At 31.1% G+C, this 24,559-nt stretch overlaps 1 protein-coding gene across 4 annotated transcripts in view; it reads right to left on the bottom strand.

Moving 5' to 3' along the window:
• The window catches only part of LOC118193645 (solute carrier organic anion transporter family member 4A1-like), a 126,343-nt gene that overhangs the window by 9,088 nt on the left and 92,696 nt on the right, over positions 1–24,559 (bottom strand). For all 4 annotated transcript variants that reach the window (XM_035364763.2, XM_035364761.2, XM_035364764.2 and 1 more), the window contains exons 2-9: positions 23,313–24,130; positions 18,938–19,037; positions 17,172–17,293; positions 16,901–17,071; positions 13,046–13,135; positions 11,355–11,550; positions 8,146–8,296; positions 2,795–2,988 (exon numbers count right to left, since the gene is read on the bottom strand). In XM_035364763.2, the coding sequence (XP_035220654.1) occupies positions 2,795–2,988; positions 8,146–8,296; positions 11,355–11,550; positions 13,046–13,135; positions 16,901–17,071; positions 17,172–17,293; positions 18,938–19,037; positions 23,313–24,060 (1,772 nt within the window). In that variant the 5' untranslated portion in view covers positions 24,061–24,130. The remainder of the gene's footprint in view (positions 1–2,794; positions 2,989–8,145; positions 8,297–11,354; positions 11,551–13,045; positions 13,136–16,900; positions 17,072–17,171; positions 17,294–18,937; positions 19,038–23,312; positions 24,131–24,559) is intronic.

Raw genomic sequence — 24,559 nt, 5'->3', positions numbered from 1 at the left:
TTTTTAAACACAATTTCAATATATTACCATTATTATAATGAAACTTATCAATATTACCAAGTCTTAAAAAAAATCATCGAAAAATTCTCAGATCTTGGAATTAAAAATTTTCTACAGAACCTTATCTTAAAAATCACCAAAATGTCGATAAGTCGCCAAATTTAGAACCGTTTAATAAAAAAATTCAGATCCCCAAAACAGAAAAGTTGTTTAAGAGCTCTTCATAAGAAAAAATGAAAAAATTTCGAAATCCTTGTGTTTCATTTCTTGCTCAGAAACTCGAGTATCCAACCTTTTATACACTGCTGGCCACCGTAAATGCAACACCCTGAAGGAAACATGCAAATAACATGAAATTTACAACATGCATTAGTGGAGGTGAGATATGCAAATGATTAGAATTTCAGCGCCTGTGGCACCACTTCAAATTAATATTTAAGGTTTGGAGTTTTCGACGATTTCAGGTTCGGCAATTGTGTTTTTCTTGTGGTTTAAAAAAAAAGAGATTAATTATGCCTCGTAGTCAACAGCGATCATCGTTTGATCAACTATCCAAGTACGACAAAGGAAGGATAGTGGCCTACCGAGAGCGTGGATTATCTTTCAGGGAAATCAGTAGTCATGTTGGACGAAATCAAACAACTGTAATGCAGATAGGCGACCACTGGATGCAGGAGGGTACGACGGACCGACGTGTTCGATTGCATCCACCTCAGTGCACCACTTCACGTGATGACAGAAACATTGTGTACATGGCAGTGACGGATCGCTCAGTCACATCACGAACCACAGCACATTCAGTCTGTAACGCATCATGCAGTGTCTGCACATACCATTCGACGGCGTTTACAGCAGAGTGGTCTGTCCACAAGACGTCCATTGCTTCGTTTACCCTTGACGCAGAACCACAGATGTCTCCGCCGCCAATGATGCGATGAAAAAAGGATGTGGATGGCAGAATGGAATGAAATTGTCTTTACTGATGAGTCACGCTTCTGTCTGCAACACCACGATGGTCGGATTCGAGTCTGGAGACACTGTGGAGAGAGGATGCTAAACAGCTGCGTTATGCACCACCACACTGGTCCTGCATCGGGTATTATGGTATGGGGCGGTATTGGATATCACTATCACACTCCTCTAATATGCATTGCCAGTACTTTAAACAGCCAGCGCTACATCTCCGTGGTGTTGGAGCCAGTTGTCCTTCCTTACCTTCAGGGTTTGCCGACAGCCATATTTCATCAGGATAATGCGCGACCACATGTGGCACGCATTCTGGTTCTTCGTCAATCGGCAGATTGAATTGCTTCCCTGGCCGGCTCGCTCTGTGGATTTTTCGCCGATAAAAAAATATGTGGTCCATAGTTGCTGAACGATTGACCCAGATTACATCCCAAGCTGCCACACCAGATCAACTTTGGCAACGTGTGGAAGCTGCTTGGTCTGCTGTACCCCAAGAACACATCCAAAAGTCTCTTTGAATCAATGCCGAGGCGTGTGGCAGCGGTGATCTCCAACAATGGCGGCTACTATGGCTACTGATTCTGGAAGGAACCACACTTCACAGAAGTCTATAAATTTAATCATTTGATACTTGGTCAACATGTTATCTACTAAATAAATTTTGCTGTGATATCGCTTGTCTTTCTTGGTGTTGCAATTTGGGCGGCCAGCAGTGTATTAGAAATAGGAACAAATTATAACTCATGAACCCATTCAAAAGATAACCATATTTGTCAGTAAATCGCTAAAAATATTCCTCCAAAATTCACATTCAAAATGGCAGTCGTAAAAACAGACAGAAATTTCAGATGATTAAAATTAAAGACCTTCTGCCGATCTCAGCCAAAATTAAGGACTTTTAAGTACCAAAACTTGATTTCCCAAAACCCAAGGACTTTTAAGGAGTCTTAAGGACCCTATGAACCCTGTTTATAGTTTTAAAGTTTAGGAGTTTTACCATTTGTAAACAATATGCTAATTCATTTATTTTTTCAGAGGTATGCTTAGATCATAAACATTTAGTGATTACCTTAGCATGCAGAATGAATCAAATTTTCATACATTTTTAAAAATCATTCTGCATACCAGAATGCAATTTATACTTGGACTTATAATTGCATAAAATTTTATTTGAGCATAAGCTACTTTTTAAGTTTTCACTGGCAGATGCTGCTGTACTGTTAGTACAGAAAAAAGAATTTAAATCCTTCAAAAGATGTTCCACTAGACTTCAAGATTAACCGCAATATTATTAGTACTGCTTGCTGATATTAAAGAATAGATACTGAATAATATTAATTTTTCCCATTCTATTTCATAATGTGCTGTTATCACCACCTTCTATTGCTTAAAATTTAACCTTATGTCTAAAAAAGTTCATTTCTGTGATAAGTTTCTAGGTGCAAGCCACACTTATTTGATAATTTATTGATTTTACATATACTTTTTAAATGCCTGATTTTGCAGGACTTAATGTATTTGCTGCTGATTTAAAAAAAAAGTGTTCTGAAAAAAATTTCCATTCTATTGAATACTTTTAAGTTTTTTTTTTTTAAAAAGTGTTTTGAAAAATAATTCTATTTTGATTCACATTTTATTTAATTTTTAACACATTTCTGCATAATAAACATGATGGAAGTTCGTTTTAAATAAATTTTAATAAACATAACCTTCTCTAATAGATCAAGATATTCGTAAGAAGTTTAGAAATATGACAACACTAGGAAAAACAGAACATAAGCAAAGAATAGTAACTTCCCCCCCCCCAAACAAATGATATACAACTTGCCTGAGTGTAGCTGATAAAGACGGCATGCTAACCAGAAACGTAAAAAACATGCAAAAGAATATAACAGCTAAAAACAGAGGGCCATGAAGACATTTATTGTCACATTTTTCTCTTGTGGCTTGGATCATGTGGTTTACTCCATGGAATGTCATATTAATTCCTTCTTGTTGAATGCATTTACAACCACCATAAGCCTAAAGATGAGTAAAAACAGAACATTAAATTAAAATGCTTATATACTTTTCTTTTGCAAATAAAACACAGCAAAGCTTGAAAACATATTTACAGTATTCCCAAATCATGAATTTGTCATAAAATGTACAAATTTAGAAGTTTCTACCCATAGTTATAACACAAAATTAAAATAGATACGTTTGTTTACATCAGGGGTTCTTAAACAGTGGTACTCAAAGAAGCAAAGTATTTTTAACTATTAAATTCAAAAATTAAAACCCCCAAAATCCTGATTGAGGTTTTTCTCTAACACTCGTAAATTTATGTGATCTGAGCTTTATTCAAGAGTAGTGGTGGTGGTGGTGGTGGTAGTACTTTGTAGCAGTGATACTAAAGGTTTTCAATTTGTTTAGATGGTACACGTTAGTCAAAAAGTTCAGAATCACTGGCTTACATCATCTGAAAAATTTTATTTACTGTAAAAGCAAATTATAAAAATACTCAGTTGCAACAAAACATTTATTTGAAACTGTCGAATACTTTTCTTTAAGAGAACTTACAAGTACAATATTTTGGTATTAGCAAACATTCAATACCTTCTCCAATTCTGTATTATTCTAAAAAAATTCCTATACAAATACAGTGGAACTTCTCATGAGGAGCACTGAAATAACTACCTTTGTAGAAGATGATGACAGCCTGGAATTGAAGATATTCATCTTGTATTTCACTACATATTAAAGTTTATACATGAAGAAAAGATGAACATACACAAATTAATTATAATTTCAATTAATTTCAGATACTTTTGCCACGATTATTATGTTGACGTTCTATCAATATTCTATTAAAATTACTAATTGGTTTCTATAAATTGGCATTTTGCTAGACAAACGACATGTAAAGTTATAGTTTAACTGCAATTGACGTGAACACACCCTAACCACAATCTCATTCATAACAATAATATGATTAATGTTGTGTTGAATATGTAATGTGAATTTTTTTAATACAGAAGAAATAAATTTTTAGGTTATTTGCTGGCAGTTCAAACCAAAATTTGAAAAAATGACTTACCATTTTATGAAATTAATGATTTTCATATTACAGTACACAGCATTTAACTCTAATAACATTTTTTTTTCACTACAAGTGCTTCCTGATCAATCGTGTACCGAGTGCAAATAATATGTTCGTGACCTTCAGCTTTTGATTCAAACCCAGTATTCTAGCTCACCTTGCCTAAGCATTCTCTGCATTGTCCATCATTGTGATTAGCATAAGAAAATCCAAATTAATTAAATTCTAAACCATCACCTGTGAATGTTTCAGAAGTGACAATTTTTTTTTTACAGTGAAAATCCTTTGTACTAGTAGATTTTATGGCACACAACCTGTGGAGGTTGTAAGTGCCAAATACATGTTAATTACTTTCACATAAAAAATAGCTACAATCACAGATTTAAGACAACAACAGACTTACAAAATCAAAAGAAGTAATAAAATAATGAATGTTTCAGATGAAGTTATTTATAATTCAGATAGTGAAACAGATGGAAAATCATGAAATATGAGACATGTTTTATGATTACTGAAATACCAAAAGTACCAAAATAAATTAGCATTGACCTCTTTACGCATTATTATTCTATAAAAAGGCAAGTTGGAGTCATTAAGATACTTTAAATAATATTTGTTAAAAAGTGACACAAAACTATCACAATAAAAACAAACAGGTTCACTCTCGCCCTTAAAAGGCAATTGTGTCTCTAGAGTGACCAGTGTGAAGATGGGTTAACATTACTTTCCTCTCTTCGGTTACTAATAGATTTCCAGTATTCCTCTATAGGTTTCATGATTTCAAATTTATTCTTGACTTGAGCATCCCACCACAGCTGCCACTTATTTAAAACCTTTTCCTTGATGACCCTGTGGGTATCTCCAAGCAGAATATGCTGGCTGCACAGAGCAGATTTAGCTGTGATATTCGCCATGTATTTCCACTGATCCCAACATGATGAGGAACCCAGCAATACTAAATATGATAGCCACACATTTGTAAATTTTAATTTAATTTTAGAACTTCAATGACTACTGGATTTTGAACGTCAGAAAAAGTTTCTAAAGCTTTCAATGTACTGTATGTATGTGTAAATTATGAACTTTTTCTGGTATGGCTTTGAAATGTACAAAAGTCCACAACACCCTATGTGCTACATATTGCAGTTATGCTACAACCACTATATGTAGCAGTTAGTTCAGTTGTCAAGACTGAGGAAGCATGGTACCAACTTCTGGCTCCATGTCATCATCAATTACAAATGTCATCCAACATCGCTAGTTGACTTGGATACAACTGTATATATGGAAACATAACTACCATACCTATGCTTATGCTCAGCAGAAAGTAGTCCATAGACCAACTCATTAGTGTTTGTTTTGATGTGATGGTAGAAAACATCAAGAAGTTGATTCCTGCATCTTCTCACGGTGGTATTTCAAAATGCTGTACTGCCTGGGGACACACATCAAATAGGGAGAGTGCCTCAATAAAGCAGCAAATTAAAAAAAAAAAAAAAAAGAAGGTATATAGGATTCAGTTGTTGAAGTCAGTTTTCAGTCGAATGTTAGCCCTAAAAACTTTACTTCAGGTGAAACTGGAATCATTGATCTATTAAGATATAACTCATGCTCGGGATAGAGACCTCGCTTTCTGCAAAAGTGCACACACAGTCTTCTGTTTCAAAAACACAAATACTTGTTTATCTAACATTCCTGTGTCCAAAGCGATCTGTAATTACCTCTCTGTATGTCTCATATCTGCCCCCCCTTAACTGCTAATTTGAACGTTGTCAATGTATAAAGATCTTAAAATGGTGGTAAAAAGTTCCTTTAATACAGAAATTTAAAATTTCCTAACTCAAGCCATCTAGTACTAGGTGTCTGTAATGTCCAAGTGTCTGTCTCTCTTTAACTCAAGCATCGTAAAATCTGTATAAGGCTTATAGACTTTGAATGCAATGGAATTTCTCTTGGCGCTGCTTGACAGAAAGAAATGTGCATGAATAATTTCTGTTGGAAGAAACAGCAACAAGTATCACACCAATGGTTTTTGCAATTTCTTCTTTAAAGCTAATCACTTGGCCATCCTTTTGTAGAAAGAAAAATGAGCAGTCTTTATATATCCATATGCTTTTCTAACTCTTTCCCAAACCTATTTACCTGGCATGGAGGACATTATTGATGATACATATGAAATCCATGAGTCCACCTGGTTCTGTCATCTTACTTTTCGTGCATTTGCTTTGGCTCTTTCGAAGACTATATGGTTTTACAAAGTGGTGTCTGAGAAACATTCCCCAAACTTTTCTCAGCTTTTCAGCACTTCATGGTTTGGAATATTTTTGTAATTTTCCTAATATTCTAGGAATAGAAAGTGTAACTGCCTGAATAGTAACATTAGTAATGACTTGCACTACCATCAATTTGCACATTCTTCTCTGAGAGTTCTGCAACAAAAGAAAAGAGTTCCCAGTCTTCCCTATCAAATATAAAACAAGGAGATCTTAACATGGGATTAACTCTTCCTCATGCAAGAGTAACAAAATGAGAAAATGGTGACTATTACAAGCATCATTCTCAACACTAAATATACAAAACGGTACAAAGGATGGTGTTCTGATGTCAAGATGAATAGCATGAGAGGTTCTCCTAAACTCATGAAAGTATGCATCTTTTCCATTATTTAGATGACACAGCCAATGATCTTGAATCATTTGCGCATTCTGCTTACCTCGAGCATTAGCATCCTTGCTTTCCCTGGCCATTAAAGTCTCCTATTATGATAAAGGGCTCAGGCAGCTGCTCTATCAGATCATCTAAATGTCATTGGTCAATCCAATAATTTGGAGACAAGCAAAGAGAACAAACTGAAATCAAATTTCATACACTTACTCTAATGGCAACAGCTTGGAGGCTTGTTGTTAACAAAATTGGGGTGGACGAAAAGTCCAGTGAAGTTAGGACACCAACACCTCTAAAGCTTAGGCTGTTGCTCTGGTTTCAGCCAGTACTGCCAAATACACAAGATGATGATCATTGATCATATGTTTAATGTAAATGAGGCTTTGATGAAACCACAAAGGTTTTACAATTGGAAGGTGGTCATTATGCTTGATGTTTATTCTTCTGATGCTGCTTTTTGAGGAAGGAGATGCTTAAGGATTTCTAAACCTTCTTTTATTTCCATGTTATCTGAATCTAGAGATTCTGAATACATTTCTTCCAATGAAATATGCATTTGCCTTCTGTTTCTGGTAACCATCTATTCAGTGTTTACTTTGGGTGTATTTTGCATTCTATGAGTAGCTCATGATGCATAGCCAAATAGGTATAGTGAAGGATAGCTAAATTTGATGATGATAGCCGCTAATTTTAAAGGTTTTCGGATATCGCAAAACAAAAGTGAAATTTTCCAATTAACGGATTTTGTAAAAAAATGTGGAGAATCGGTAATAAATGAAGATGATATAAAAGTAGTTTTTCATTGTGAAGACAATGCTTTTCAATCATCAATCAATTAATGTATGACGAAATCTGTAGTATGGTTGTAGATCCAAAAAATACCGCTATCAGATAATAAAGAAAATGACAGAGAAGTTACTGAAAACGAGAAAATTTCAATTGACAAGGTTAGTCGGAATTCTCGAAACAGCAGTTACAGGACTTCAACAATGTAACTAAACAAAAGATTATGTCTGTCTACAGAATTAAAGAGAATGTATTAGTACAAAAAACGAAGCAACTTAAACAACTTACAATGAAAGAAATGTTTAATAAAGGAAACAAATATTAAGTTTTTTTTGGGGGGGGGTAAATTTTGATGCCCTTTACATTTCTTTATTTCATGAATCCAGATTTCATATTTTTTATTTTACAATTTCTATATGTGATCTTACTAGATTTAAACTCATGATGTAATATCCAGAAAAATCTCAAATCCGGAATCGCCGAAGTCCCAACGAGTCCAGATTTCGGACTTTGTACTGTAATATTATAGAAAAGAGACTTTTCATACAGCTATGAATAGTTTTTTATACTACAAATGTGACTTTTTTATTTCATTTCTTTAAAATTATACAAAAAGGAAATGGTTTATTTAATGGCAAATAAATTACCTTTTTTTCACTTTCTTGATAAATACTTTGGCAGCCAGCAAAACAAGGAGAGAAATATATTGTGTTATCTACACCACAAATCGGATCATAATTGTGATCAGAGCACAAGCAGTCTGCATTACAATCCAGCACAAACTTAGATTCACCCGTTCTGTTAAAAGATAAGAAAATAGCTTCCATATACTGTCTAAAAGCCAAACTGTCTTGCAAATATTAAGAACAAAGAATTTATACCGATAAAGAAAAAAATATCATAAAATTCAACAAAAGTGCATTCAGCAATTTTAAAATGAAAAAAAAAAAAAAAAGTAAAATGAGTTAGCATAAAAGACCCTTGAAGTGATCACTGTTCAAAAAGAAATTAAAGAAAACTCAAATAATTTAAATGGACAAAGTTATAAAATTTCAAAAGATTTAAGCCCATTTGAATCATTACAATAAGAAATAAAGTATATATTACTTGGACAGTTAAACTGGGAAATCTTATTGCATAAAAAGCTAGACATAAAGCTTTACAGCAAATGCAAAAAAACTTTCCTTACATATAAATTTAATTAATATATTTATTGGTACATTTGACAAAATTAACAGAAAACATATGTAAATGCATTTATAGAGTTAAAGAGTAATTAATTTTGAAACCATAAAAACTATACAGAAATGAAATTTTATTTTCAATTAATACTCCTGTTCAGAAATATATGAACTAGAGCCTTTACCAATCGCTAGCAGTTCAACTAGAACTTTACCAATCACTAGCAGTTCAACAGAATACTCATGTCCAATTGCCCATAGATTCTCCCTATCCTGAATAACTGTCAGGACAATCTGATAAATCATCTAAATAAAACTCTCCAGTACCTTTTTTTTTTTTTTTTTTTTTTTTTTGAACGGTAAATTTTTTAAAAGCGGTGTGAAAATGTGGGAGTATACAAAGCAACGCACTTAACCTTCCAGCACGTGCGCTTGGCAATTTTACATGAGCACACGCACGTCGTTATTTTACCGTTTTTGGCCCGAAAAATGACAGAAATGAGTGAACATTGATAATAAATTTGTTAAAAAATAAAATACTGATCTTATTATTGCAAAATAGAAATGATATCATATTCAACTGTAAGTAAATTATTTTTAATTTCTTATGTTAGTGAGCTGGAAATGCAATGATGCATTTCATTATAGAAAATTTTAAATTTATTATTTAATAATTATATTTTAAAATCAAAGCTACTTTTAATATTCATCAAAGGCAAGTATAGCCAATAAAAAAGGAAAATGCCTTGGTAGGAAAAAACATAAGTTTAGTATTACTTACTTCTGCAAGGAAATTTACTTCTTACTGGTTACAAAAATGCACTTTAAACTAACTATAATATTTTTATTTATTTCTAAAAAATAGAAATAAAAGAAAATAAGGAATGGAAATCGCTATTGTTCTCCCATCCAAAGGTTCCCTTGTCTTCCTTTTCTTAATCAGATAATTCTTAAAGAATGCGACCAAAATCAGCTGGTTGCACATATTGTTTTGCCATCTAAACCGATATAAAATTTACAGAGCCAAATGTATTCAAATTAAAATAATACATAGCAATTTATAACACAAAGTTACAAAATATTTGAGAAAAAAATATTTTCCGAACTTTCCCGCCCGACCATGCGCGTGTCGTAACTTTTACGAAAAAGCTGCCACGTAGCACAAAAGCCCAGTTTAAAAAAAAAGTCAAATGACTTTTTTTTTTCTGTTGGCACATTCCATGATGTGGGGAAGGGTAGAAAGGAGGAATAGAAATGACCATCAGACATCTCAGCTTCGACATGCGAAAAATGTACATAAAAAACTGAATTTGTTGTAAATTCTGCGCATATGCGCGTGCTGGAAGGTTAACTAACGCAAGTGAGCAATGTACCTCAATACTAATAATAAAATGAAGATGATATAGCAAATGGCAATTGCTTGGAGCCATGGCTACCGATTGATAGGCCATTTTTAGGTAGCCCCGATAAAAAGCGATTAATAGGCTGTCGGTCGGTAAAGTGTTAAAATAACTAAAAGATCTTTGAAAAAGGCACATGAATTTCATTACTTTTTTAACCTGCCACTGCTTTAATTACATCTCATAAAATGAACATTACAAAAAATAGATTATAAACATTACAATGTTTTCAATAAGAAATAAGTTAATAATTATATTTAGGTTATCAATCACATGAATAGTTTTATCTATTGAAAGTTATAACATGCAAATTTAGTCAAGTAGTATAGATCATAGTAATTAGCTGCAATTATATATGAGCTTTATTCATTTTCAAGCATTTTTGCTTCAGCAATATATCAAAGTTTTCTGTCTTTTCATAAATACTACTTTTGGTTACCTATATTTTCAGTATATATTTAATAATTCATCCATTCTACTGATTCATGACAAACACTTATAATTTATGCAAAGTTTGAAAATATAATGATATCAAATTCAGATCTGCATATCCGAGATCATGTAAAAACATATTAGAGAAAAACTAACCTTTATGAATTGAGAAAAAAACTGCGATTTTATTTTAGCAAAAACAAAAACCTTCCCCCATTTTTTTTAGCCTAAAGGGGCAAAAACACAAAGGGCTATTAGTCTAAAAATGGCATTTTGCATCATTTCACTTTTGCAGTTGATACAATTTTCAAACTGCTGCCACCAAATATTATATTTAAAGAAACTAAATAATGAAGAATTTGCATGAATGTTTCTCACATTGTGAAAAAATGGTATCTAGAGCCATCAAATTTTGAATAATGTAGTCCTTCAACCGAACATGAGCACTAGGAAGACAGAATTTTGAATTTGTTTTATTATCTATTTCAAATTTTATAAAACTTTAGTGAATTTTTGATTAGCAAACTCCATGATTTCAAAGCAACGGCAGCAATGAACCGGAAAAAACATTTTTATCTCCAATGAGCGAGACTGTGTATCGGAAATTCTAAAGATATGCTGTTTTTAAATATTTTGTTATATTGCTGTTTAATTGAATTTTATATGATTTAAGTGCAAAAAAACATGATATTTAATAAATAAAGGTATTACATAAAACATTTAAAAAAATGCTCTCTTGGGCGTAATATAAGCTTTGAGATTTTTTTAAAGATCTACTTTCAAGGGATGCACAATATATAGTTTTATGAAATATAAATAGAATAAATATTTTTATCTAATCACCTATTTGGAACATTTTTATTCACACCAGAGAAGTTAGCATCAGGGCAGTGAAGCACAAATATGAAAGAAAATGCCAAACAAATTAATGAAAAAATAATGCAAATGCGAATAATGTTGGCGCATTTCATTTTGAATCTTTTTACAATATAACCACCCAGAAGATTTCCTCCACCAGCTCCAGGAATAGTTACTGTACCTAAAGTTAAAAAAAAATAAAAAATGTTTAAGCATTAAATAATACATTAAAGAGAAAAATTCTTACGTTATTACATAAACACTATATTCATAAAATATTTTATTTCCAGATTGCATCCCCAAAACTCATTCTGAAGTCAACAGATAAAGATGTTTTAAAATTTTAAATTAATTCTCTGATTAAGGGTTTGACTCCAAAACCTCAGATTTCCTAAAACCACCATTATAAAGAGGTATTTTACCAAAATTCCACTTGTACTTATACCTGGAATAATTTTTTTTAATATAGTGTCTTAATTTCTTCACCATATAGTACACAAGACATATTCTTGTAAGCATATGCACTTAAAGATATTTCAAAAAATATTCTCAGACATTTACTATGGACTACCTGGCGGATGAAAAGTTAAGTAGCTATGCTAAAAATTAGTACACAATTATTGAATTGAGTTTTAAGAAAAGGATGCTTTCATAGGACTTCCACTAGCAAACTAATTAGTTTTTATTAATGTTACATCTAAAGAAAATCATGAAAAACTTAATGCAGCTAACTTGATTAGCTGATGTAAATTCTACTTGGGAAGGGCTAAGTGTTCTGTTGGTTTAGAAATTTAGTTATGCCGGACTTTCTGAATAAAAATACATTACTTTAAAAGAACAAAAAGAACTAAAACAATTAAAAAATTTGTTTACTCAACAAAGTTGTATGATCACAGACCTAATACTTCCCATTAAATTGGGAATTACTACTACTGTTAAGTTAAGAATGTTTATGGCAGTTTTAAATTTGTTTTAAAATGAAAGATAATTTTCTAACATATTTCATAATCAATGCAAGATATTAAAAGGTATCCCAAATTTAGTTAATTTTTTATTTCCCTTTGCTTAATTATGCAAAAAATCATTGAAATGTAGATGGAAATTAATTGGCTACCGAAATGTAATGAATTTTTTCTTTACCTTCACCCTAGATAGTTGTTAAAGACTTTTGTTGACTCTCACCTTAAATACTGCAAATGATTTTTGTATTTGATTTTTATTAGCATATTATTTTCTCTATTGATTGAGTACATTATATTTCAAATCTATCAGTTTAAAATCAATATATTCTCCTGCTGAAGAGACCTAATTTCGTGTTGGAAGTTATGATGGTGAATTAACTTATGGATCTGATCTGATTCAGATCAGAGGGATTAGAGTAAGAAGAAGAAATATTTTCCTCCATAGATATTCCCAATCTGAGGATGGTCACAGGTAACTAGAGATAAGTTCATTAGAGCTTTGGCAAGTTCACTAAAAGAAACATTTTGAAAAACATATAAACCATTAAAAAATTTTAAACCAAATAAGTTATTTTGTAACATTAAATATTTACATTAGAATTACAAGAGTATTTTTCAGTCATAAATCCTTCTTTATATTAATGTTTTCTTGCATTTGAAGGTTTCCTATTGCTTATATTGTTTTATAGCAAAAATGTTAGAGAAATTTCTTACCTACAATAAATGCAGCAAAACTGGCTTGATAACTGAACTGTGATTCAATCAGTTTTGGTAGAAATGTGGCTAACCCAGCAACTAAAATCCCTATTACAAGAATAAAAATAAAAAATAATGATAAAAATCAATAAGTGGTTAAAATATAAAATTTTTTGAAAAATGTATTTTTAAAGTCCATTTTAGCAGTTTATGATGCTAAAGGATTCTGTATTAAACGCAATCTTAAAATAAATGCCTGGAGGTGTACAGAACTTATTTGTCCCCTGAAATGAATTATTGATTAGTAATAAAAAAATAATTCCCTGCAACATTTTACAAGTTTACTCAAAATAAAAGTAAAATGGCAGAACCACATATTAATTTTTAAAAAAAAACATTCCTGAAATCTTACATGAATACAGAATTTTCCTTATTTGAGAAATAAGTGAACTGGACCTGCAGTGTCAGTATGTTAAAAATAAGGAAAACCCATTGTATTTTCTGATACATTTGTCTACTGTATGTGGTCAGTATTCTCGTTTTACCTGCAAGCAGACATTCAAGCTTGGAGTTTGTTGCAAAGATTTCATTGACCCTTTCTTTATTCATTGAGGACTTATCTTTATCAAATGGTTGCTGAAAGGTGCCATAGTGAACATTATTTACTACTGCGAAACATTAGAATGTCTGATGGAAATGAATTTAATCTGCAATGATGTTTCAAAGTATCATTATTTTGAAAGAAAATGCAGGGCCAGCATAAAAAAAAATCTGACCGTGTTCAGCTTGAATGTACTATCTCCACCATCTGTCCCTGCGATCTTCACATATTTGGCCTAAGGATCTATCTCTTTTCATCTCTGCATTGTTTTAGTACATTTTGGACTTACTGAACATTTTCTAAAACAATATGTGAAATCTAGGATCTATAATTTTTGACACCCCCCTCCACTCTCATAATCAAGGGGGGAATATATGCAACTCTCTCTGGCAAATTATTGCCACAAGGAATATATCAGGTTTTGGACAGTAGCAAGGTAACTGCACAATAGCCACAGACATGAACTTAAAAGATATTTGTAAATTGCACTGCATTATGCAGATGTGCATGTTGGTGTCAAAGCCATTTTCAAAGTTAATGGTAAATATAAGTGTGTAAATGATAATTCTCTCTCTTATGTTTAAATATACATTTATTTAAAAAAATATAGCATGCCTCCTTGATAAAAATTTTTTTAAACTTTCCTGCTCATTTTCCATTGTTTAAATATCCAATTCTTTTTAACTAATTTGCATTTAATTTAGGTTTTCATTGTTAAATTAATTTGTGCAAAGCCATTCTTAAGTCATTCTTCAAGTTTAGACTATTAGCACTTTTGCACTAATTTTTTTTTTTTTTTTTTTTTTTTTTTTTTTTTTTTTTTTTTTTTAAAGTTGGGAATTAACTTTAATTCATCGATTTTTACTTAATTGTGAACGATTTTCCGTGACTTTTAAGTCTGTTTAGTTCTTACAAATATTGTAATTAGGGTAATAAATTTCATTTTTTTTTTTTTTTTTTTTTTTTTTTTTTTTTTTTTTTTTTCCTTTGAGTACCCAATAAGCACTCAGGCTATGATTCTTTTGCTCAGTTTATCACCACCATAGAATAGGGGGAAAACAGGTTTAACAAGAGAATTTGTAGAACACTAAAATCATCAATATTAGTATTAAGGTGCATAACCCTCTGTTTTGGAAGTACTTTTTAACTGCTATTGTTTATACAGAATTCACCTATCTATCAATAATACAATATAATCTTTATTTCACGAGTTCAAAAACAAATTTTGAACATTTTTCACAGATTTTAATATGAAAAATCAGTGTGCATAATGTTGTATTGGAATTTTATATATAGATACAATAAGATAGTTATTCCAAGTATAAACAGACATTCATGTCTTAACTTCTAAAGTTTTACTTCCCTTTTGCTTAGATAGCATGTACCAATTATAAAAAATATTTCATTTTAAAACTAATAAAATAGTGTTTGGAATAAAATATATTATAGATCAAACTTAATAAGTACTCTCTAAGACAATCACCCATGATTCCTCACTAAGACAACCACCATTTGATTTTCTTAGCAGATAATTCTTTTAAAGAACTAATGTTAATTATGCTCTTACAAATACAGGCCATTTTCAGAATTGATTGCTTCAGAAGTATTTATTGTAATCATATTCCAACATTCTGTGAAAATATCTAGTGTTATAGAAAAATAAATTTTTCACAATGAATTATTCCACTTTATTTGATCTGTATATTCTGATAAAATTTTTCTTCGTTTAAAAATAAATCAATCTGAAACATATATATATAGAGAGAGATATAGATAGTATATATTTTACAGAACATATTATTATAACATTTCTGATTAATCTACTATTACTTAGAAGTGAAAATTCGTATAAAAATGCATATTTTTTTTATTTAACAGTTATTTAAGAGGAAATTGAATTTAATAGCTCTTTATCAACCTGCTCATTTTCTTGATCTCTTATCTTCATTTCTTTTTGTAAATTTTTGAGCCATATGTAAGCATGAGTATTAAGAATACAGAGTCAACATAGCAGATTTCTTTTTCATTCAATTATATTTATTCAAAGTACGGAATCTTGGAGTTGCAACTACATTCTATTTTGATGTTTGGTTTTAGTCAAAGTGACTCTTGAAAATACCCTTTCTGCAGCTGCATTCCTTAGAGGCAAACTGTAAAGTTTTGAAGCAAATGCAGCTATATCTTTTAAAATAGGATTGCCAAGAGCATCTTCAATTTTAAAAGCTTGGATCCAAAATAATTAATTATTTTGAATTCCAGATAAAAAATTCCAAACAATGTTTAATAGTTTTCTCCACTAACTATCAATTGTGTCTAATCCAGAATGGTAAGATCAGAAAACAAAGGGCGAGTTTAAATGAGCCACTTACTGGGCTGTTTTTAAAGCTGTGTAACTTAAGATAATGTGCTAAAGAAATCATCTGCATATACTTTTTAAGAATTCATGACATGTTTTATAAATAATATTTTGAGATTCTCTTGAAATTTCATTAGCTTTACTTGCCATATGAGATAAAAAAGAATAACTAAAATCTACATTTTTCTGTTTGTAAATAAATGGATACGAAGGTCATGTCAACTACAAGATTATATGTTCAAGATAAATTATCCTTTTGAGCATAGAAAATGTAAAATCTTCCAAGTTCTCTGAGGAATTTACTGAGATCAGTGCAGTAACTTTAACTCTCACAAATTAGGCAAGTTTTTACTCATTTATAAAGATTTCCCATGATACTAACAAAAATAAGTTTCTTATGCAATTAAAGTCTCCAAATTTTTTTATTAAAACATTTTTAGTTTTTAGTCTTTTAACATAGATAGAAAGAGGAAGAACTTTTATTTATCAGAAAGCCACTCATAATATCTGCCTAAGTTGTACAATTTGCTCTATAATACAAATATTCCTTATACAAAATTTCAATAAATATATACCTTTGAAAATATTCTTGCCTTTCAAATATTTTCTCCTCTTCATGTAAAACGTATAATAATCTATAATTAATCTTCATATTAATTTATATATAACATTTATAAGAGAAATATGGTAATAACCTCTTTGTCATTTGCAGGTTTATTTACTATTAAGAAAAAAATGATTTGCCTTCCTTATTTCCTTCTTTAACATTTTATTTTAATCCATATAACCAGCAATAAAATCGAAAGAAATTATTTTTATATAAAATGAATATATGCTTATTTATTAGGGCCTATAACTCAATTATGAAAAATCGTCCAAGAAGTCTATCTTAAAAAATAAAAATAACTTTGCTAACCTTCACTTGCCCCAGCTAAACTCAAAAAAACGAATGTAGGGTTTGTTACTAAAAGTTTAAATGATGCAGGTAAATCAGAAATACTGGCTCCAAAATCCACACGTGCAGCTGCACTTTCTTCCAATTTCTGATGCATTTCACTCACTTTTCCAGATTTCACTTTTTCAGTACCTATAATAAACAGTCAACGCAAAAGAACATGAATTGTATAAATATCAAACCTAGACTTAAACAAACATAAGCAAAGCATTCTAACTGAATTACAACTCACCAGGTAAAACTCTAGGGAAAGCAAGAACAGGTATAGCAATCAGTAAACCAAGAATTGCTGCAAAAACAAAGCCAATCCACCAAGCACCAACCCATACAGTACTGGACGGAGATAAACCAAGTCTAAAAAGTTAAAAAGTAAATGTTAAAATGATTGAACAATAATACTAAGATAACATTAATATTTCAGTTAAGCAGATTTAAAGTATCAGTAACGTATAGCTTGATACAGTAAAAGAAAAGTATTTTTTGAGGGGGGATAAGCACCACAGAATTCATAAATGTTAAAATTACCTTTAAATCTCTATTTTCTTAAATTTTTTAAATAATACAAATTCACAAATATGGCTTCAAAAAAAAGAACTCTGCATGCATATACATAGTAGTTTCAATCGACAATATTTAAAATGCTCGACTTGCAAAGAATCATTTTCAGTATCTAATCACATTTCAAGGACCATTCCAGAACATTCTTACCTTTTTTATAACCCCCAAAAATATGAATACTGCATGATGAAAATTACTCTAGCAGCAAAACTACTCCAGCAGCTACAGTCTTCAAATTATAAATTTTACCGTTTTCAGAATTTGCTGATAAGAAAAAAGTATTATTAAAAATTTTACTTACAAATTACATGTTTCCAGCTCGTGTTGTATTGTTGTTTACAACATAAAGACTGAAAAATCACATAATTAGATAAAGTATCACAAAATTAAAAATAATACTTTTCCAAATTACATAATTAGCATTTGCTTCCATTCTTCTAATTAAAGTTTAATACAAGAATGCATATAAACTCAAAGGTATTAAATTAGGCGCTTGCTTTATTATCTAATGGTTAGTAGTTTAGCTTACGGGTATTCTTTTTTAAGACTTTTGATATCGCTTCCGAGTTACAATACATTTTTGAGTTAAAATAACACACCAAATAATTATTACTAGAAGTACTACAGAGGGCAAGTAGGGCAACAAGAATCACCATAAATTTCTAGGCAATTTTGAAGGTTCTTTATTTTGTAGGTGCCGAAAGACAAGCATATGTATCTGTATATTGCAGGTTCTGAAAGGCAAGCATATGCATCTGTATTTTGTAGGTTCTGTAAGGCAAGCATATGCATATATATTTTGTAGGTTTTGAAAGTCAAGCATGTTTTCGAAGGTTCTGCATTTTATGTTCTATGTTAAGTTTTCATATACTCTCTAGGAATAAACAAAATACATAACTTATTCCCAAAATAAACTTTTGAATACAGACAAAATATATTTTGCTCCTTTGATGCATTATTTACTGTTTGAGAGCTAGAATCTAATAAAAGAACACTTTTGATGTTTTACACTAGAATAAGAAAGATGACAAACGAAAATTTACTTGACAACTAAGAAGTTTTATGCTGTTCCCATATGGAGTAATTCCACTGGATTATTTTAATCCCAGTTAAATTTGAAACAAATTAATTTACAAACATTCTGACAGCATTTAAAAATATTTAGGTAACATATACTGGTTTTAATATCTTTTTCATGATGTTAAAAATGATTAAATCAATATTAATTTTTATTTTGTTTTATATCATAAGTCTTACAAATTCATATCCCATCAATTATTAATGCATATTCAAAACCTTTTCTTGCATATAACAGACCTTTAAAAGAATTTTCTCTATTTATGAAACAAATGAGATTAATCATCATTTGATTTTTGCATACAAGATATTTTACTTTGCACATGGGAAATAAAATTATAAAAGTTAAAATAAAATGCTTACTCATTTACATCAACACCATAATCCACGTATATTTTCAGTAGCTGTCCACCAAGCAAATATCCAATCGCAGGACCAATTATAGCCATAGTGTAAAATATTCCTTAAATAAAGAATTTAAAATATAAAATACAAAATTTTAGAGTTTATAAAATTTTAAATATAAGTTTTTGTATTTCATACTCAAAATAAAATTTTATTTAAAACTGGTTCTCTATAATAATATATTTTAATGTAAACAAATTACTTAATAGTTCGTATTAAACATATTATTGCAAATAAAATTAAAAAGCAGAATCTTAAATAATTCAAAAGTACTAGAACTAAAAAATGTTGACAGAGTTATCAGTACTTATATACTTTGACATCAACATTTATGATTAATAAAAAATTAATGGTAAGCAATGGGTTTACCATTAATAATGGATAATGCGACATCACAAAACATTATCAATATCCTCATCTTGGTTTTACATAGTTAATTGTTGATAAATGATTTAGTTTTTTCAAAGAGAGTTTTTATTATTATTATTATTAAAAACCCAAACATGAACCACAAAATATCACGAGACCTACAGAAGTAAGAAACACAATACAGAAAAAAAAATTCTAAAAGATTTCAGATTTTACATTACGCCCAACGGGGCTTTTTTTTAACGTTTTGTGTGTTACCTTTATTTATTAAATATGTTCTTTCCACTTAAACCATAAAATTTAATTCAACAGCAAAATCACAAAATAATTTTTAAAGCAGCATATCTTTAGAATTTCCAAAACACAGTCTCGTGCACTGGAGATAAAACTGTTTTTTTCTTTCTGCATGCGTGAAGCGCATTATGCTGTAATTGAACTAGTATAATGTTACTTATGTGAAAAATAAAAAATTGAAAAATAAAACACTATGACTCAGCTGAAAAATTATGTTTCATTTTTTAAGTTATTATATTTTGTGCTTTAGATAATATATATAAAGAGCATGCTTCATGCTATGATAGCAAGAATAGCCCTTCAGAAACTTTTGATTATCGGAACCCATAAGCTCCCCTTTTTAATTTCTTGTAAATACAGGTTGTAACATATTTTGTTCTGGACGAAGAGCTGTTAAACAATTTCATTACAGATACACTTCAAAGCCCTTATTTCAATTATAATTAAAAAAAAAAAAACTCAAATAATTGGACCCCCTCTTTTTTTTCCTTCCAAAGATAAATGTTTTGCAACTAAAACTGGCCTTAGAAATATTTTCCCTCCTTTCATCAGCTGCGAAGACTTAGTTCGAAAACCACATATTTGTATCTTAACCCAGGGGGGAAATCTCTCTTTTATTCCCTAGTTTCACATCTGAAATTAACGAAGACTATACCCTAAAGCATAAAAGCATGCTTTCAATTCAGCAGTTTTTCCATTCCACTAAGAAATTGACCTAAAGCACATTTCTATTTCCTGTGTTTGTGAGCTCTCCTTTTGTGTGAACTTATCACAGCCTCTTTGAGATTGCATGGCCCTCATATCACAATTTAGCTATCGATCACTTCTCATCATTTTTGCTGCATTCTAGAATTTTGGAAAATACGAAGCGTGCTGGGTGTCTTTCGGTGGCATATTTAACTCCTACAATTATGTAACTTTTTGAAGCTAGACGACAATATTGAAATCAAGGAGTCTACATCCAGGCAAAGAGTCATGTGGCAAAATAAAAATTTTAGCTAAACAGAGACGAATGAGAACTTGACTGAAGTAAGCAAAGAATAAGAAGAAACTAAAATACTTTTAGTCATTCTTAGCACAGGGTCAGTAAACTCCCCATCTTCCATGAACATAATATTAAATCCAAAACAACTTGTAAATTAATCAAACAAATTATTACATTGTAAACAATTACAATACAAGAAATTCTGTCATTGACAGAGTAGAGAAGGAGAAGCTTGGTGCTGCTATCTATTGGTGTGGAACCTTAGTATGGGTGCAGGTATATTATATATACACTTAAAATTATATAATCTTTTAATTATCAGTTTTGACTAAAATACAGTATATACATAAGATCAGCATGCGTATGTCATATTTGCAGATTTTAAATTTTTCTCCCCTCCCCCAATAGAATTTATAAATCTTCAAAGATGATACCTTGAAACAAGGTATACAGTCAAAAGTCGTTAATCCGGACTCGGCGGGACTTCGGCGATTCTGGATTATCGATTTTTCCGGATTACAGATCATCAGTTTAAATCACGTAAGATGGCATGCAGAAATTCTAAAATTAAAAATATGAAACCATAATTTATGAAATAAAGAACAATTATGATCTAAAGGGTATCAAAATTTACAAAAAAAGCTTAATATTTATTTGTTTACTTTATTAAACATTTCTTTCAATGTAAGTTGTTTAAGTTGCTTCGTTTTATGTGATAATACTTTCTCTTTAATTCTATAAACAGACATAATTTTTTGTTCAGTTACAAAGTTCCGCTGTTCAAGTCCCGTTAATTGCTGTGCCGAGAATACCGACTAATTTGTCAATCGAAATTTTTTCGTTTTCACTAACCTCTCTGTCACTAACCTCTCTGTTGGATGGACATCGAAACATACTTTCGTTTTGTACGATCCTTTGGGAACTCCAGATTCGGAAATTCTATTTGACATAATCGAAAGTTCAAGTTTACTTTTATAGTATTGCTCTTACAGTCTGCAAAAAATAATAAGCCGGATCCAATTCGAAAATTAAGGAACAACGTAATCAACATTAACTGAAATAGATAATTAGATAATTTTAGCTTATACTGTTCATTATACATAAAACGTGCACGCGAAAACGTATTCTGCACTTGCGCACACGCAAATGCGCAGTCGTAAGAGGTCTTACGCGCACGCGTAAACGCCTATGCGCATGTGTCAACGCGGCGCGTGCACAGAAAGTTTTTAGCTTCGAGGTCCGGATTATAGATCATTCCGGATTATGGGTGTCCGAATTAACGACTTTTGAATGTATTAATTTTATAACTGCGAAATATTGAGCATTGATAGGTTAGTGTTGCCACTTAGAATCAAAAGGAAACACCAGAAACTTACGATTACAGCTTTTAGCATTTTAGGAGGTTAAAAAATTAACAAACATCTGGTATATTTTATATACCAATGCTGCCACAGACATATGGCTTCACACATGCCCTGCCATATGTCCGTGGCAGGGCATGTGTGAAGCAGATAAACATCATTCATAAGTGTTCTTGTTACAAGGAGTGCATTATTTTTTCCTTGTAAGGAATTGTGAAGTTTGCCTGGTGATAAAAAAGAAATAATTCCTTTTCTTCAGAAATATGGCATTTTGCCTAACAACAGATAATGCAACTGGAAGAGAGAAAACAGACAAGTACAAAATCACACTGTGCACTCATCGCAGGATAACAGTGCGTGCAGTTTCTGCGATTTTCCGATGCTTTTTAAAGCTAAAACAGATAGCTGCGTATGTGGAAATAGTGTAAAAAAAGTGTTTTTTTATAGATGTTACTTTTAATTTTGCTAACTAATTGCAGTAAAAATCCTAGGAGAACCCACGCCCTTGGCGACAAACTGAGAAAGTGCAGAATCACCCACTGCTTCGCGAGTTTCCCAAAATTGCCAACTTGAAAATAATAACGATTGAAAATTTGGTATCCATGTACCCATCGACCTATTTTCACTTATTTATTTGACTATTAATTTATTTGACCTATTTTTATTAAAAAAAAATCAAAGAATTGCACAAACTTGCATTGCATACTCACTTGACTTTGTCCATGTACACATCGATATGCGCCATATTAGTTACCGCGCTAAGGGTGTGGGCTCTGCTAGGATCCAACCTTAATTGCTATTTTATGCATTTCTTTATGACACCATTTTTTAAAGGTCTTTTGTGTCTTAGCTTGATGAAAAATTAGTCACCAACAGTTCACGAATTTTTGACAGGAGGGTGCGGATACTCAGAATGTACCAAAATTTTCATTAATTCAAGATATGCTAAATATAATCCAAAACATGGACATATATCTTAAGATTATGTTTGCTCAGGTTATTTGAATGGCAAAGTATGAAAGGCTATCTGCCTAGAAGCAAAGACATTTTCATGAAGGACTTTTTAATAGAAACTAGCTCATATTCCCACTACAAATGGGGTTATATATTATATATCTCTTAAGAACTTGCCAAAAATACATTTCACACAGTAAACTGAAAACTCAATTTTTAATTATGTATTATTATATAAGTGCAAGAAAAACAGTGCACTTAAATGTAGAAAAAAAAAAAATCAAAAACTAATCTCCTAGAGATTTGTTCTAGTCTTATTTGTTAAGAGATTTTTGAAATTACAATATATATATAGAGAGAGAATACATACCTAAATAAACTGATGACATTTTTGTTGGAACATTTTCATCTATAAAAGTGCAACCTAATGTGTACAGTGGTACAGCTCCGGCTCCGTGAAGAAGCTGCCCAATAAAGAACACATACTTGTAACTGGATAACGATGAATCTCCTGAAGAACAAGTCACTGAATAGTTTAAACTCGGAAGTCCTAAATGACAATGGAAATCCTGTTCCTGGCTGAAAGTATATGGGCCTGCAAGGAAATATGGCAAAGAAAATACCAAGGAACCAAAAGCTAAAATAATAAGCCCACTTCCAATGAAAAACGGCTTACTGCGTGTTCCACCGAGATAACTTATTGGTATTAAGCACAGAAAAGATGCAATATCATAGCTGCCTGCTACCAGTCCTGTTTCTGTACTTTTTAGTTCATATCTTTTCTCTATTGTTGTTATTACTACATTTATAAATCCATTTACAATAAGTCCTTGTAAGGCTCCAGCCCAACAAAGCCAAAAAAGAACCCAGTGAGGTGTTCTAAAATTTTGTAAACAGAAGGGTCTAAAATTTCCCCAGCCACACAGTTTATCAGCTTCTGTGAAGCTGTCAGACATTTCACTCACAGAGTTCACCGAGCCTTTTAATTTGGAAACTGCCTGCTCTGCACAAGGGCTGTTAGTTCGACTAGGTATCAAATGGCTCTTGCTAGATGACACTGATAATTTATTGGATGAACTGCAGTCTGTTGCTGGGATAGCATTTTCAGTTGCAGACATTCTGAATTATAAATGAGAAGGAATTTGATTGTTCACATAAATTTCCTATTATTCTTCTAACGAAAGAGACCTGAAAAAGGAAATATATATATATATATATATATATATACATATAATTTAACAAAAATAGTACAAAGAAATATTCACATTAAATTTCAAGCATTATTTCAAAAATAAGGGAAAAATGATTAACTTATACAAATCTTTTATTTGAAAGACAATAGCAAATTTATAAATACAACTTATTAAACAAAAATAACAGTTAAGCTGATTATGAACGATATATTGTATTTATAATAATATTTAAAAATGAGCTTATATTCAATAAAATTTGTAAGAATGCAGAATTGTTATTGTTACTTGTATAATGTATGTATTTTGAAATCCTTCAATATTAAGAAGTGTTAAAGTAGTTATGTGTTTGAGCTGATCTTCGTAGCCTCCATGGCTAGTCCTCTCTCTTTATCACTGAGTAATGGAGCACTGTTACGTTATCACC

Source organism: Stegodyphus dumicola, chromosome 12 (assembly GCF_044657685.1).
Source record: "Stegodyphus dumicola isolate Sdum_Otavi_A_Nest chromosome 12, ASM4465768v1".
Taxonomy (NCBI): Eukaryota; Metazoa; Arthropoda; class Arachnida; order Araneae; family Eresidae; genus Stegodyphus; species Stegodyphus dumicola.
This window is presented reverse-complemented; position numbering and strand designations above follow the sequence as displayed.